Source organism: Phalaenopsis equestris, unplaced genomic scaffold, assembly GCF_001263595.1.
Source record: "Phalaenopsis equestris unplaced genomic scaffold, ASM126359v1 Scaffold000036, whole genome shotgun sequence".
NCBI lineage: Eukaryota > Viridiplantae > Streptophyta > Magnoliopsida > Asparagales > Orchidaceae > Phalaenopsis > Phalaenopsis equestris.
Window position 1 is genome coordinate 4,895,349 of NW_018164478.1, and position 15,115 is coordinate 4,910,463.

A 15,115-nucleotide genomic window follows, 5' to 3' on the forward strand; every position below is an offset into this window, starting at 1 on the left:
TGAGCCTCATCCCTCAAGTCTCGTGTTTTTCTTCGGGATAAATACAAGTATTGAGGTACAGTGCTCTTTCATTTTTAACTATGAAAAATATGGGGTCAGTTCGATTTCATACTTCAACGTCCTTCCGAAGCGGGCAACGGGATTTCGATTCCGGCGACCGACAACTTCTTACGGGCAACACTCCCCCAAACCAAACCCACAAAAATAGCGCCGACAGCTGTTTAGAATGCAAGCGATCGTAGTGAAGAAAAATAGTGTTTCACCCACAAACTGATTGAACAATTTGAAATCATTAATCAATGCATGGAGACCTATTTGTGTTACTTTGTATACGACATACCCAAGTAATGGGTTAAATGGTTATCATGGATAGAATATTGGTAGAATACTTCATCTCATTCAATATCTCAGACCAATTTTTCTAAAATCCAGTATTGTTGTGTACCACCACATTTGATGCATTTTGGACACAATACTATACCAGTATCTGTGGTAGATCAATACTTATAAGAGAGGGACAATGTGTTGGCGGAACTGAAGGGTTACTTATTGAAGGCTCAACAAGTTTTGAAAAAATAGGTTGATGATATTGAAGTTAGGGGTGTAAACGAACCGAACACGAGTGAGCTTGGGCTCAACTCATGTTCGGCACGTTAAAAAATACCACTGTTTGTGTTTGACTCATTCATATTTTGAACATAAAATTTGTGTTTGTTCGGCTCGTTTGCTTAGCGAGCAGAACACGATACTGTTCGAGAACAAAAAACCGTTTTGGCAGCCCTAGTCATGCATGAGAACAAAAAACCGTTTTAACAAGCCCTAGTCCTGACCGGCTCGTTTGCTTAGCGAGCAGAACACGAGCTGTTCGAGAACAAAAAACCGTTTTGGCAGCCCTAGTCATGCATGAGAACAAAAAACCGTTTTAACAAGCCCTAGTCCTGACTCGGCTTGTTAAAAAATATCGTTGTTCGTGTTCGGCTCGTTTATATATCTAGTTAAATAAATTTGTGTGTTTAACTCTCTTGTTTATCGAGCCGAACAGAAGCTATTCACGAACAATGAGTTATTTTGACAACCCTAATCACATAGTCGTAGAATGTTAAAAATAATGCAAGATCTAAATCTCCTTTTTTAAACGTCGACCATCTGATGATCCGATTAGGAGAGTAAATGTTTTAGATTCGACTTATGTTAAGAAATGCAGAGGTAGACCTAGGGAAACTTGGGTTTTATTGTATAAAAAATGATCTTAATTATTAGAACTAAATGAAAATATGACACTAAATAGGACGCAATGGAGAAAAAGGATTCATGTAGTCGACCCCACGTAGCATGATTAAGACTTTGTTGTTGTTGTTAAATCTCGTTATTTATATTAAAGTATTCATTTAAATAAAATTTAATTTATTTTTATTCTATTTTTAACTTATAATTTTAATTGTTTATAAATCTTTGTAGCGTTGTAGCTAATTAAATTATTTTAAAAAAAATACTCTGTAGCGTTGTAGCTAATTAAATTATTTTAAAAAAATACTCATATATATATATATATATAATTATTTTGAGCCAAAATTTTGTTCGTGTTCAGCTTGTTTATATATCAAGAGCAAAAAAAAAAATTCTTTTTTGGCTCGTTTGTTTAGCAAACTAATCAAACACGAGTTGTTTGTGAATAACGAGCATTATTGACAACCCTAATTGAAGGGATGTGCAATTTGCGGTGGTAGGTAGTACTATGCCGGTGTCTGTGGTGAATCAATATTTTGAAGAGATGGACAATGTGTTAGCGGAATTGAAGGCTTACTTATTGAAGGTTCAATAATTTTTTAAGAAATAGGCTGATGACATTGAAGGATGTGCAATTTGCAGTGTTAGATAGAATGTATTTAAAACTTTGACCCTATCTGCAAAATACATTGGCTAGTCACATAAATGAGAAGCTCTCCCCATACTATTTTGCTCCTTATCACATAATGCATTGGTGAGGTGGCTTATCATTTAAAATTGCTTCATCCAGTGTTTCACACATCATAGTTGAGACATGTTATTTGTGATAATGTGCCCTCATCCAATCATATCTTTTATGTATTTAGGATTGTATTGTTTTATTTTGGTAATGGTGGAATAGAATATATTATTTCTGCCCAAATTTCTGCGGAAATTCATCTCGTTCCTATCATATTGTTCTTGTTGATGTAATTTTCGCCTTGTGATTCTTGTTGACTTAACACGCTTTGCTTATTTTAGTTGATATTCTGTTTAACCTTCTGTTCTGCAGCTTTTTGGATATTGTTGATATAGAGCAGTAAGTTTTCAGGAACTTTTAGGCAGCTGTAATAGGGAACTGGACAATTTCAAAACAGTAAGCAGATAAGTTCAATTAATTCATCGGAAAATATTCCATCTACAGCAATACTGAAATTAATGATGGAACATAATGAACTGCCACTGCTTGAGCTACTGCCACAACAGTTTGTAGTTTGCAAGTTTCCAAATCCATTGTGCAAGATTAAATCCAAACATATTAATCCAAAATCCATCGTCCAAGGAAATTCCACATCAGTAATGTTGATAGATTTCTTTCTCATTGGTTTTATTAGAAGAAATTCTACTTTAGCCTATATGAAACATTCCTTTCCTTTCCCTCCTTCAAGGAGAAACTCAAGGAGAAACTTTTTTTTTTTTTAATGGCTGGAAAAAATGGATCATCCTGAAGAAAATATAAGCATATTCATGACTTGTGTTTTAAAATTATGTAAAATATCAACTTTATGACTAATAATAAAAAATTTAAAGCTGAAATGAGTATTTATTTGTCCTTAGGATTGGAAATCATGAGTCATCTACTAGGCTTATGTTTCATTAAGAAAATAACTATCTTTTGAGGATGAAATAGTTAATTTTTAAAATAAAATAAAGCAAAATTTAGTATTGAATAACAAAAAGAATTTTCTCTTGGAAATCAGAAAACAAATTGAAGATAAGATTTTGATCAAAGATCGTTAAGGAAAATTGTTATCATTGAGACATGAAAAATTATTATCAAATTCTAGTGTTATAGATGGTTGTACGTATCGAGAAAACAAATACAATCTATCAAGTTGGTTTTAGATTGGCCAGTGACGCTTTTAAACGAGGTTTTACCATCATCTATATCATATGAAATCAAGAAGAATTTTCGCAATTGAGGCTATCCTTTTGGAAGATCGAGGGGAAAATCCTTAACTTTGTTTTGAAGTTTTCCATATTAAGGGTATGAGTGGGTGCAACAATCATTTAATAATTACTCAAGAATAATGTGAAACAACAATATATGTTTCTGTATCTGATGATTTTTATTGACATTTTAGTAATTTTTTTTAGAGTTTTACCTTCAGTTTTGTAGTAAACATACTATTTCTGTAGTTTTCACTCTTACTACTCTTGTTTCTATCAATAATTTATTAAAGGGATCAATTAGGTTTTGTTTGTGTTTTTCTCTACAAGCAGTTCAGATTATTTTTTTCCCTTACATTTTGTACTGGTAGGCTTTTATCTGTGTTTATGCATGATCTTGATGGCCACATGATGAAATTCTAGAATGTTTACTGTTTTCTTCTAGTGTGATTTCCATAGTGCGATGTTAATTGATATTTTCTTATATCTGTGCTTTTATGAAGAAATTTTGCTCTAACCAGTCAATTATTTTTTCACCTCATCATCCTGCTTCAACGATCTTTAAGAAGTGGCATTATAATATCTTGGCTAGCTAGTTGGCCAGGTTCTTTGATGTATCTTTCTTTGCTCTTTCCTTATCGAAATGCTTAATAATTAAAATTCATCGTTCTTTGAGTGTATTTAAAAATGTGATATTTACGTACCAAGGCTTTTGTTTTGCTACTTGACAGTGATTATTTAGTTGACAAACTTGTTTGGCTGCCAAAGCAAGTGGGGCACTTGGAACCGTTTACTGTTAAACCTACTATTTTGCATTCAAGCAACCACACTATACTTTCAAACGATTTTCTTTGTATATATCATTTTTCAAGCATTATAGAAGATGGAATCTTGTTTGTCTGGTGATTTTTTTTGGATAACATAGTTTTATAACAAGATAGTGGTGTTAAGAATGATAAGGCCAATTAATGAAAATTTCAGGAAAAGAAGAATACTTGACACAAAGTCAAGCTATCATGGGTAGATGGCGATGCAAATATCATAATACTAATTCCTTTTAAATTTTGGACATATTTTGAATAAAATTTTATTTTGAATTTTAAATTGAATCTTATTAATTTATGAGTTGATTTATGAAGGATAAAGTTATTTCTAGATAGTAGAATTAGGATTAAAGTTGTACCTTATGTTATAAGTTAGTTTAGTTGAAGGTTAAATTTAAATTAATTTATGCTATTTTTCTTGCTTATGATATGGTATTTCTTTTGATTGACGGTTTTTTTAATTTTCTCAAAGTATTTCCTCTCTATTAGGTATTATATCATTTGCAGGCGCTATAGCAATTATGGGTATGGTAACAATAATTGTCAATGTATCCAAAAATGGTTAGAAGATGAAAGATTGGAGTATTCCACAACAAATACAATTTATCAAATTTTTCATGGATTCCTGTCACTATAATAAAATTATGTGTCAGACAGCTCTTATCTTTACAAATTTTTTTCTAATTTCAAATGTCCTATGTACATTCAATTTCATATCTTAATTTGGTATATAAGCGCCAGTAGGGCTATCAAAGAAGTTCTTCGTTTCTAAATAACTCATGTTTGGCCCGTTAATAAATAATATTTAATTTGTTTGTTAAGTAAGCATGTCATATATAACAACAACAAGCTTTTGTCCTACTAAGTGGGGTCGGCTACTTGAATCCATTTTAATACGAACAATTTTTTTGAGCTTGATTTATAAATAAATTGAGCATGAGTAGATATTTGCTGGACCTTGTTTTGTTTGTTTCGGCTCAAAATAATTAAAATTAAATAAATGATATTTATTAAAACCTTTTTATATTGATTTTTTATATGTTATATTAAAAAAAAAAATGTTATAATTTATTATTTTTTTAATTAGTTGAGCTGAAGACAACCTGAAAACGACCAAACAAAGAATCAAGCACAAGCATGCTATTTACGAGACATTTTTGAATTAAAAAAATTGAATGAACTGAACATGAGAAAGCACTAGTCTCACTCATGCTCTGTTCGTTTACATTATCTAGGTCTTCTCAGCATCAAAGAATAAATCATTTAGCAAATGACTAATCAAATGACCACAATGAATAAATAAATTTGTATTTTTAAGGGAATAAATAAATTTGTATTTTTAACCTCATGTTGATAAGGTAGCACAACTGAGCTTTATCATTACCTGGCTACTAGTAAGTGAGCCATCAATAAAAGACCACAATATGTTGAGGAGAATCTATCTACCATGAGAGAGAGGTTCGTCAGAATGCAATTGCGAGATCTTTTTTTAATGGCAAAAGCAATGCTAGAGTTACTTTATTATAGTAGAATAATTACTTTCTGAAACATGTTTTATGATTTTTTATTACTCAGATAGAAATAAATTGAATTTGCTTGTTTGAATTAGTGCTCACATGCTTCATTGTGGTGGATTTCACAATATAAAAACTATATTGTGTTAACTTAGCTATAGAGCTTAAAATATAATGCTCAATTCTATCATATTATATTTAATAAAAGAGTCTGAGGCTAGATAACAGGCAAAATTTTTAAGAAAGCATACATTTTACAAAGTTTTTATATGCTTTATTAGGGTGATTGCAGCTTTTTGTATAGGTGATTGTAATATTCTTGTGGGAAAATCAGCTGTTTTGGAAGTTATATCGGTATTGTAAATATTTGTTTAAAAAAAAGTGGGTTGCAATTTTCTTGCAATTACCACGCACTAGTAGACCTTGTTGTAAAATGCAGCTTTCTAAGACAAATGTTTTAGATGCAGCAAAGAAACAATAGCTAAACAGAAGTGTCGAAGGGTTTTAGAAAGCAAAATAATGAAGATGAAGATAGTTTTACTATGAAATAATTTTATACCGATATTTTTGTTGAATGAAATAATTTTATTTTCGAATAGTTTGGCTTCATGAATATCTTCACACAAAATTGAAGACTTCATTAGCTTCTAGAGTTCTTGAAGCTAATACAAGTTGCTAAACTTATGAAGGAAACACAGCTTCTTCCATTTGACAAAAATTCCTAGCTTGCAATTGTAATGGAGGGAAAATTGAAAGTTCAGTTATAGAGGAGAAAGTAAACCACATTTTTGCTATTAAAAATTCATGGCATAAGCTTTACGGATTGCTAGAATTTATGTTTATAAAAGAGCCCATAACTTATAGGCAAGGAACAAAAAGGCACATTACTACTTCCTAAGTAGTTGATGTTGGTGGGCTGAAAAAGATGTATCGTTAGTTGTTTTTAATGTTGTATATGTATACTAATTTGGTTTTTAGGAAGAATTGTTCCTCGAGATGCAAGTCAATGTACAATTGATGATGGTATTTTTGTTCAAAATATGAAAAAAATAATTTTATCTTTATAGCTTCGGTTGATATGTTAGAGTTGCTTGCTACTCAAGATCAATGCTATTAAAAGCAATTTTTATGAGCAAAGTTATGTGATGCATTGAGCCTACACATCAGTTGCCTCGGAACCGCATACTCACAACAAAGCTATTGTTTTCTGTCACTTTATTGCATTGCATAATAGTTCTGCGTGCTTGGATGTAACTTACAAATAAAATTTGGATCAGATTTCATAGTTTGATTTATCATATTCCATAAAAACTAGGCACCAACATCCTCTTCGTTTTACTTTTTTGTGTAGTCATTGAGTTAGTGCTCTTTGGTTTATTTTTACACTTTCTTTCGCTAAATCCGGTTACTACTTGATGTTTATTGCCTTCATGCTCTATTGCTTTTTGATTTCTTATATGCTTCTTATTGACTTTTGATGTTGGCTTTAGAGCTTCTTGCTCACAAGCTTCTTCTGGAGATTGCAACTCTCAGATTAAAAACAAAAATTAACCGCCTGTTTTCTGGTTATTTACTGAATCTCTTGATTAATTTTTGTTTTTATATACTTTTCAATCACATAATTATTTATATCTTTGATTTTTTTATAACTAAAAACTACTTTTATAGATGTATCATTATATTCGTTGAAAATTATTAACTAATGCGGTTTTATTTTGCCTTTTTAAACGACTATTATATTTATATATTTTATGCTTATATCACATTCAGGCCATGAATGCTCAAATTTGTAAAAGTTTGCTTCTCTTTGAGCTTTGCACATTGAAACAGAAAAAAAAAAAGAAAACTATAATGGACATCACATTGCACTTAGCTCTTTGTAAAAACACTCAGAATTCAGAAATTCTCTTTGAATTAGTTTTAAAAGAGTAATTTTTGACAATTCATTATACAATGCACCCTTGATGAGATAGTTTGTGAGTTATACTCTTGGGTCTGTATCATATATTTCTAGATAATCCAGTTTTTGAGATAGGGATGTTATCTTCTATAAAAGAAAAAAAAAATGTGTTTATAAAAGGAGTGGATAAACATAGAATTAGGGTCTGTTTGGGGCAGTTGTAGTTGTTTAAAGAAGCAGCTGTAAAATCATTGAAGAAGAAGTTGTTATTCAAAAAATTATGGTGGCTATTACAAATATATATATATATATATATGAAAAACCGCAACTTTCTAGCAGCCGCCGCAGGTAGTAAGGTCTGGTGTCGACTACATGAATCCACTCAATTTTGATCATTAATCATCCAATTGATGATAGATCTTTATCTGTGGATTCTTATCAAACATTGTAGTTTGAAAATTTCTTTCAATCAGTTACTGTCGGATCATTTTTTGTGACATTTATGTTAGTTGGAACATATTTGATCTCAGATGTTCTTGTACCTTGCAACAATCTCATTCATAGTGCAGACAGTCTAAAATACAATTCGTGAGCAATTTTGTTTTATTTTTACTTGTTTTAATGTAATCACATTCACATCATATGTGGTCTTTGATATATGCTTTTATCCCTATGAATCTTGTGGCATATTTAAAAAGCCATTGATTTGCACTTACTAGTTGGCTGTTAATGTGATAAGTACTTGCTTAATGTAGGCATCTTTATTCATCCTCCTATGTGCATGTTGCCAGAAATACAACTTCTTCAGACCTTCATGACTCTATAAGTGAACTTTCATACAAATATGTTCCTTATATTACTCCTTATGGCTTGTCTGAGAATATTTATTTCAGCAATCTTTGACACACACACACACACACACACATACACACACTTTTTGAACAGGGTAAATATTCAATCTTTCTTTTTTCTTTTCTTATGATGAATTGGACAATTAACATTTAATGTGATCTTAAGATTGGAACTATGATCTTAGAAAATTTCTTTCTCCAGATTGAACATGTCCCTGTTCATCCTCCTGTACTTGGGATGGGCGCCTTTACTCCTGTCGGTCAGATGACTGCTTTACATCCTTTTGTTATGCACCAACATGGACTTCCAGAATCCGTATCATCTACAAATTCTATTATTCTTCAATCTCATCCAGAAAATCTTCAATCAATGTCTGTAATTCCAGTCCACCATTGGCAGGAGCAGCAGGTAGTCATTCTTTCAAATTTCAAAGTTTTTGGATTTTTCAAATGCCAACTTTGATTCTTTTGCAGGTAGTTCGAGAAGTTTCTCAAGTTCCGAATCAAGACAAATACCATCCGTTGCAATTGGAGCATAATCTTCTTAGATCTCATTCTCATAATAGCCATGAGCTTTCTGCTACAGAGAATGTACTTCATCTAGAATATCTTAGCTCTCCAATGAGTCAAACACAGAGGTCCGGTTCTGAAACATTTGTGTCAACTGAACAAATGAAGGTTAGAATGATCATTCTGTTAATTATCCAATCTTAAACCTTCCTTAACCTTTGAGCCTTTTAATACTTCATATCAGGTCCCCGAATCTACTGATAAAGCTCATCATGTTTCCCAAGAAAGGCAGCAGGCAACACCAAACAAGAATTGTAAATTTAATGCTCCATTATTTGAACCAACTGAGCAGACAAGTAAACAAGAGGTTTGAGTAACTGTCATTTTCATTAATTTATCACCTAAAAAATTGTATTATCTATCTTATTACATCTACTAGGATTACACTTTTTATATTTTTTTAATATAATCTATATGTCCTAGATCAGACCGTAGACTCAGCAACTAATGGACCGCATCGGCAAGTTTTGGAATTAGCTTCCATTGCGCCTGAAAGTGCTGCTCAAATTCATGGCATTAATGCCAGCAGTGCTGAAGAATGCGCTGAGGATAACCTTATTATTCCTGCACCTTCTGCTCCTGTTATTGGAGCATCAAGCTCAATGTCCACAAATACGGCAAAAGAGCCCGTTCTTCTAGATGAACGAGCACTTTTGGCTTGCATTGTTCGGGCAATTCCAGCTGGTTCTGATGGTCAAATCAAAATTAGCACCACCGTAAGTTTTCTTCATATTTTGAGAACTTTTTGATCTAAAATTAGTCTTCACCTACTTCATCATAAACCTTCTGCATATTACTCTGTTGCTTATAGTTGCCAAATAGGCTTGGAAAAATGATTGCACCTCTTCACTGGCATGATTACAAGAAACACTATGGAAAGCTTGATGATTTCGTGTCTCGTCATCCAGAAGTAGGTCTCCACATCCTCTTTTGGAGCTTCTTAAACATCTATCCACTATTGTTGCTGCTATTATAATTCCTGAGATTTGTTTTTCAGTTGTTTGTAATTGAAGGAGACTATATTCATCTCTGTGAAGGAGCTCAAGAAATTATTTCAGCTACTGCAGCTGTTGCAAAACTTGCAGCGGTTGCTGCATCAACTCCTCCTTATTCTTCACTATTACCTTCAGTTGCTGTCACCCCAATTTCTCAGAGCAATCGCAATAAAAAAGTTGTTAATTCTGCTTCATTCTTAAAAGATGTTACTGTGAACAATACTGGAAATTTATCTGATAAAAGCTCTCAGGTTTTAAAAACACATGCTCAACAACAAAATGGCGTCAGCATTAATATTGTTCAAGGAGTGGCAGATATAACTCTCTCTAGCAGAAAAATTTCTGGTGAAAATAGCGGTTTGATTTCTACGATATCTGATCAGTTTAATCGAAGCGATCTTGCAGGAAATGGTTCGAACAATGCATCAACGAATGGAAAAGTTGTGTTTGTAGGAAAGAAACCAGGAAGGTAGCTATATTTGTGGCTTAGAAAGTTAGGAAGATTTATCACTTTTATGTTTTTTTAGAAGATTTACATACGTGCCACTCAATTCTTATGTATTTACATATCTAATACCTATACTTCAATTTTTACGCAATGCCACCTTACCTATACATGAAAAGGTGCATTTCACTTTTTAAAAGTTAAAATGGTGTTATTTTTGATGTGATGTGAAAGATTTTAGGTGTCATAAATTTAAAAGGTAAAGTTTAGTTGTTAGAAATGTAAATAAATTGGAATTGCGTGGTATGTAGGTTAATGCCCCTTTTTTCTGCCTAAATTATGATCATACCTCCCCACCATTGCTTATAGTCTCCTTTTGCCAGGGCCTCTGGGGTCAGGGTGATCTCAAGAAGATAGTGACACCTCTCGTGTAAGTTCTGCTCCTATGGTTTACAATTTATATTCCATAAATGGCGTGAACCTTTTATTTAGCCAAATCTCTTTCAGCTATAGGTGTTACACAAATAAATGCTAATATGCTGTGCTACTGTGATTTTTTTTTTTTTTGGACTTTGATTCTGCTTATTGTTTTCTGAATATCGAAATGGCGTTTTTGCAATCTTTAATCTAGTAGTGGTCTTTTCTTTTGTTTGAGTTCATGGTTTAGCTTGTTCTAGATTTTAGTGTAGTCAAGGTCTAGAAACTGCAATTTCAAAATTTAGGTTGCTCGTATTGGTAATTTCTTTCTTGTTATTTTAGCTGCTTATATTGCTTTTAGTACCTTCTGTGCTCAAACCAGCTGCCCTTTTTGAGCTAATGGGAGAGCCGTGCTTGGTTTATGTAGAGTAATAATTTTATTGCAACTTTGATTTAATGAAAGCTATCTTTATGTATAGCATGAGGCCAAGATTTCATATTTTGGTAATTTTTTTCCTTATTTATTATTAGGGGTTTTTACATAAATGGTATGGGAAACCTTGTTATTTATGTATCTCACGCGCAAAAAATTATTATTATGGATTCTGAATGCAAAACCCCTCCCTTAAACGCTTCCGTCCCTCGCCTCTCCTTTGCTGCAGCCGGGAAAGCAGCGAAGGGATCGTGGGGAACAAAGATCTCCGAAACTTCCATTTTTCTTCTCCTTACATCCGTCTCATACCCGAAACCATTGAGGAAGGTAGCCCTTATTTTTTTCCCATCTTCTCTCACCCGCTGCCTTTCCAAGCTTCAATTTCTCTAATTCCTCCCATACTGATTAAGGTAAAACAAAGCAAAGTCGGGATTTAAGACCGTGTAGGATTTAGAGATGGCATTTTTGCTGTGGCAGGAGAAATGGATTTTAAGTTGCTGCAGGATTTATTGTTGTCAGTTTAATTGATTAGCAGATGGAGGAGAAAGATGGGGTCATGTGAGTTTTTAAGGACTTTGTATGCCGTGATCCCGTCGACCAGAGAAGCAGCGGGGCTGGGGTGGTAGAGGAGAAAGAAAGGAGTTTCAGATGTCTTTGTACGCAGCAATCCCATCGAGCGGAGGCGCAGCGACTTCGAGTGAAGGCTGATTGTTGTCATCAGCGTTCCCCTGCTGTCTGTTGTCTGCTCGTCATGTTCATCTATGGAGCCTGTCGGCCGTCGCGCTCCACCTAATGTTGATGGAGGCGTTAACGTGAGAGTTCAGTATTCAAAATCCATAATATCAAAGTATTGTACATGTGATAACGTAAATAGAGATGTTCCTGCTGCTATGTATATAAAAAGCCCTTGTTCTTATTATTATTATTTTTCTCAGTTTATTGGTGCTCCTGATTTTATTCATATATGGCAACTATAAATCTTTTTGTGACTATTGAATTACTGTTTCTTTTTTTTTTTTTTAACAATTTTGAATCCCTCTTGAATTTTTTGTAAACTGCAGGTATTAGATGGTTTTGGAACCCCTCAAGTGAGCGTGGGATAGTTTATTGTTCGGTTCGTTTTCAAGTATGAAAGCTTAATCTGATAAGATGACATTAGGGAGAAAAGTTCATATAAATTATGATTTATTCATTTATGTACTCTGTAAAATATTAAAATCTTGCCATAACTTAGCTGACCCTAAGCCAAATTTTCAGCACTCTGTTCTCATCATTTTTGTGTTCAATGATTGTGTTATTTTAGATTATTTTCAAGTTGGAAAATGATGTGCTCTTTATTCACATTTGTTTGGAATTCTTAATATTCATTCCTCCTAACTTGATTTTCTTTAGGGAATGATATGACATATTATCAAATCATAGAATCAATTTAAAAAAGGGGGCATTTGCATACATACCAAATAATTCTTATGTATTTACATATCTAACGCCCAAACATTGTTAATTACATGTATACCACTCGAATATTTAGCATCACTTCAAAAATATCATCGTTACAATCTTTTTAAAAAGTTAAATACACGTTTGCATGTATCGGTTTATGACATCTAGATGTTATGATTGCAAATATCAAACTTTGGGTGTTGGATATGTAAAATAGGAAAGAATTGCGGTATGTATGTAAAATTTCCAAAAAAAAAAAAAAAAAAATCTCGAATCTTCGAGTAAGCTGTTGTCCTGAACGAAACTGCAATTTTATTGAATAGAAATGCTTTGCTTGCTCGGTCTGGCTTTTGTTTGGTTTCATCGTGGCTCAGATGATGAGTCTCCCATTCCCAGCGTTCTTATGTAGCCTAATTAGATAAATGTGTTGTTTGTTGTGTTGATTTGAATTATGATTTATTCCTTGATGGTCGCATATTGTAATGTATTCTCACTACATTTTGCCATTGACCACGAATGCATTCATATTCGTGCCATCTTCACTCTTATTTTCCTATCGCCTCTGTGTCATTTCTTGGATCCCATGCAACAACTGGCTCTCAGTGTCATCACCCATTTGCCCTTACATTGGATGAAATCATACATGTGAATGGGTGCGAATTTGGTCGTATTGTGGTGGCTTTCACTATAATATCATCACAATACCACCAATCACTATAATACAACCAATCCGTAGTGTGGATTCCGCACGTAATATTCTCTTCTTATATTGGCTTCTAGTAAGCATGTTTCTAGGCGAGAGCACACAATCAATCAATGTTGTTTAGTTGTTGCTCAATATTCCACTAATTTTTGCTATGACTGGCACAAGCCAATTTTGAGCTGAGATGGACTCGATTCGAAAGTGAATCGAGCTCAATCCAGCTCGAAGTAGAAATGAACTGGCTTAATCTCTTCATCACAGTCACCTATTTGTTGCTTTTTAAAATGTCTATACCACTTCACTCATGGTGTTAGCATAGCTTCGGTCATCTTTTAGTATTTAATTCTGAATTATATTGTTTGCTAATTTAAGTTAGATTTATAATCTCTTAGTGTCATCGATTCTCCATTGCAATCCATTGCAATATAGCGGAAGTTGTAAATTTCAGTTTTCATCTCGATTATTATATGTTATTGGCCTCTTGAAATGTTTATTAATAGATGTACACTACTTGTTACTCTTTTCATTGGTGGCCAATTTAAGCAAATTTATGTTCAAAACTAAGAAGTCTAACTGTTGCACAATAGTAAAAATGAAAATAAACAATTATTTCCATAATATGCTACCAGTGAGCGGATCACATCAACACAATAAATAGTTGGATCCCGACCAAGCGAGCAAACAAACTCTCGATTTTGTCCAAACAATGATCCGCCGGTCCTAGAGATGTTCGGGGCCCATCATATGCTTCCCCGCATATCTAAGGATGATTAACTGGACGATCGATCCCAACATCCTCGCTTGTGATTCAACCGTCATCGCCCAACACCTGGCCTATAGTCACAGATGCCCCGATGGGATCTTCGTTCAAGTTTATCGGAGCCGGGTCATATGCACCAAGAATAATCAAAGGGAAAAAAAAAATACTTAAAACAAAATCAAACCCCACAAACAAGATAAAATACTCCTCATACCCATAAGCAGATTTTACTCATACACAATAAATGACGTGGCAGGCTCATCAGAAAGCACTGTTGAAAACGAATGAAGCGCGCCATATGATATTTGAGTGACCTGGTCGACTGGTGGGTCCTGAGCTACAACGGAAGGTTGAACGATTAGATCGAAGGTTAGGCCAATCGGATGACGGTCCCTGCATGTTATATCGTGGATCGAATTAGGCTAACCCAACTGATATGATAGTGTGAGCACAATTTTCTTCTTCTTCATGATGACCCTTTTCTTCTTCTCACCCTTTGATCATTCTCAACCTTTTGGTTTCCCGAAGACAAAACAAACAAACTTTTGGTGGGAATGTCAGTTGGGACTTCAATAAATTGTTCCTTGCGACACCTGAAAAATGGAAGTCTACTGACTCAATCAAGGAAAGACGCATTGCAACTTAGGAATGAGAAGGTATCATATCATTCCTTATTTATAAGAAACAAAGTTTCTAAAATAAAAAGAGTCCAATCATTAGATCATTAATTAAAATTAAATGTGATATACTTTTGCATTAAATCCTCTTACTATTATTATACAACCGCTTTCAAGAAATAAGAGAATCAAGAAATTAAAACATGTATATCAAGAAGGTGTTTGCATTAATCTTAAAATATGTACAGTAAGAGAAAAGTGCAACGGAGGCAGAGCCGCTGCCAGGAGGTCGCGAGGCACCCTTGACGGAATGAGCAATGCAAGCCATGCCAACTTGGCCAAAACTAACCGAGTTACAAGGCGAACAAAAAAATGACCAGCTAATCTAAGCATGAGGCATCTGACCGAAAATAAGACGAGAACATTCATGCCAACCTAGCAAAGCCCCAGTGGAGCTAATCTAAAGAAGGATCCAGTTCCACAAAAG

General features: G+C 33.7%; 1 protein-coding gene across 4 annotated transcripts in view; it reads left to right on the forward strand.

Moving 5' to 3' along the window:
* Positions 1-12,367, forward strand: part of LOC110018774 (kinectin) — a 29,156-nt gene extending 16,789 nt beyond the window's left edge. For all 4 annotated transcript variants that reach the window (XM_020716205.1, XM_020716209.1, XM_020716207.1 and 1 more), the window contains exons 9-16: positions 8,448-8,654; positions 8,720-8,923; positions 9,000-9,122; positions 9,244-9,531; positions 9,627-9,725; positions 9,813-10,279; positions 10,639-10,685; positions 12,167-12,367. In XM_020716205.1, the coding sequence (XP_020571864.1) occupies positions 8,448-8,654; positions 8,720-8,923; positions 9,000-9,122; positions 9,244-9,531; positions 9,627-9,725; positions 9,813-10,279; positions 10,639-10,672 (1,422 nt within the window). In that variant the 3' untranslated portion in view covers positions 10,673-10,685; positions 12,167-12,367. The remainder of the gene's footprint in view (positions 1-8,447; positions 8,655-8,719; positions 8,924-8,999; positions 9,123-9,243; positions 9,532-9,626; positions 9,726-9,812; positions 10,280-10,638; positions 10,686-12,166) is intronic.
* The last annotated feature ends 2,748 nt before the right edge of the window (positions 12,368-15,115 follow it).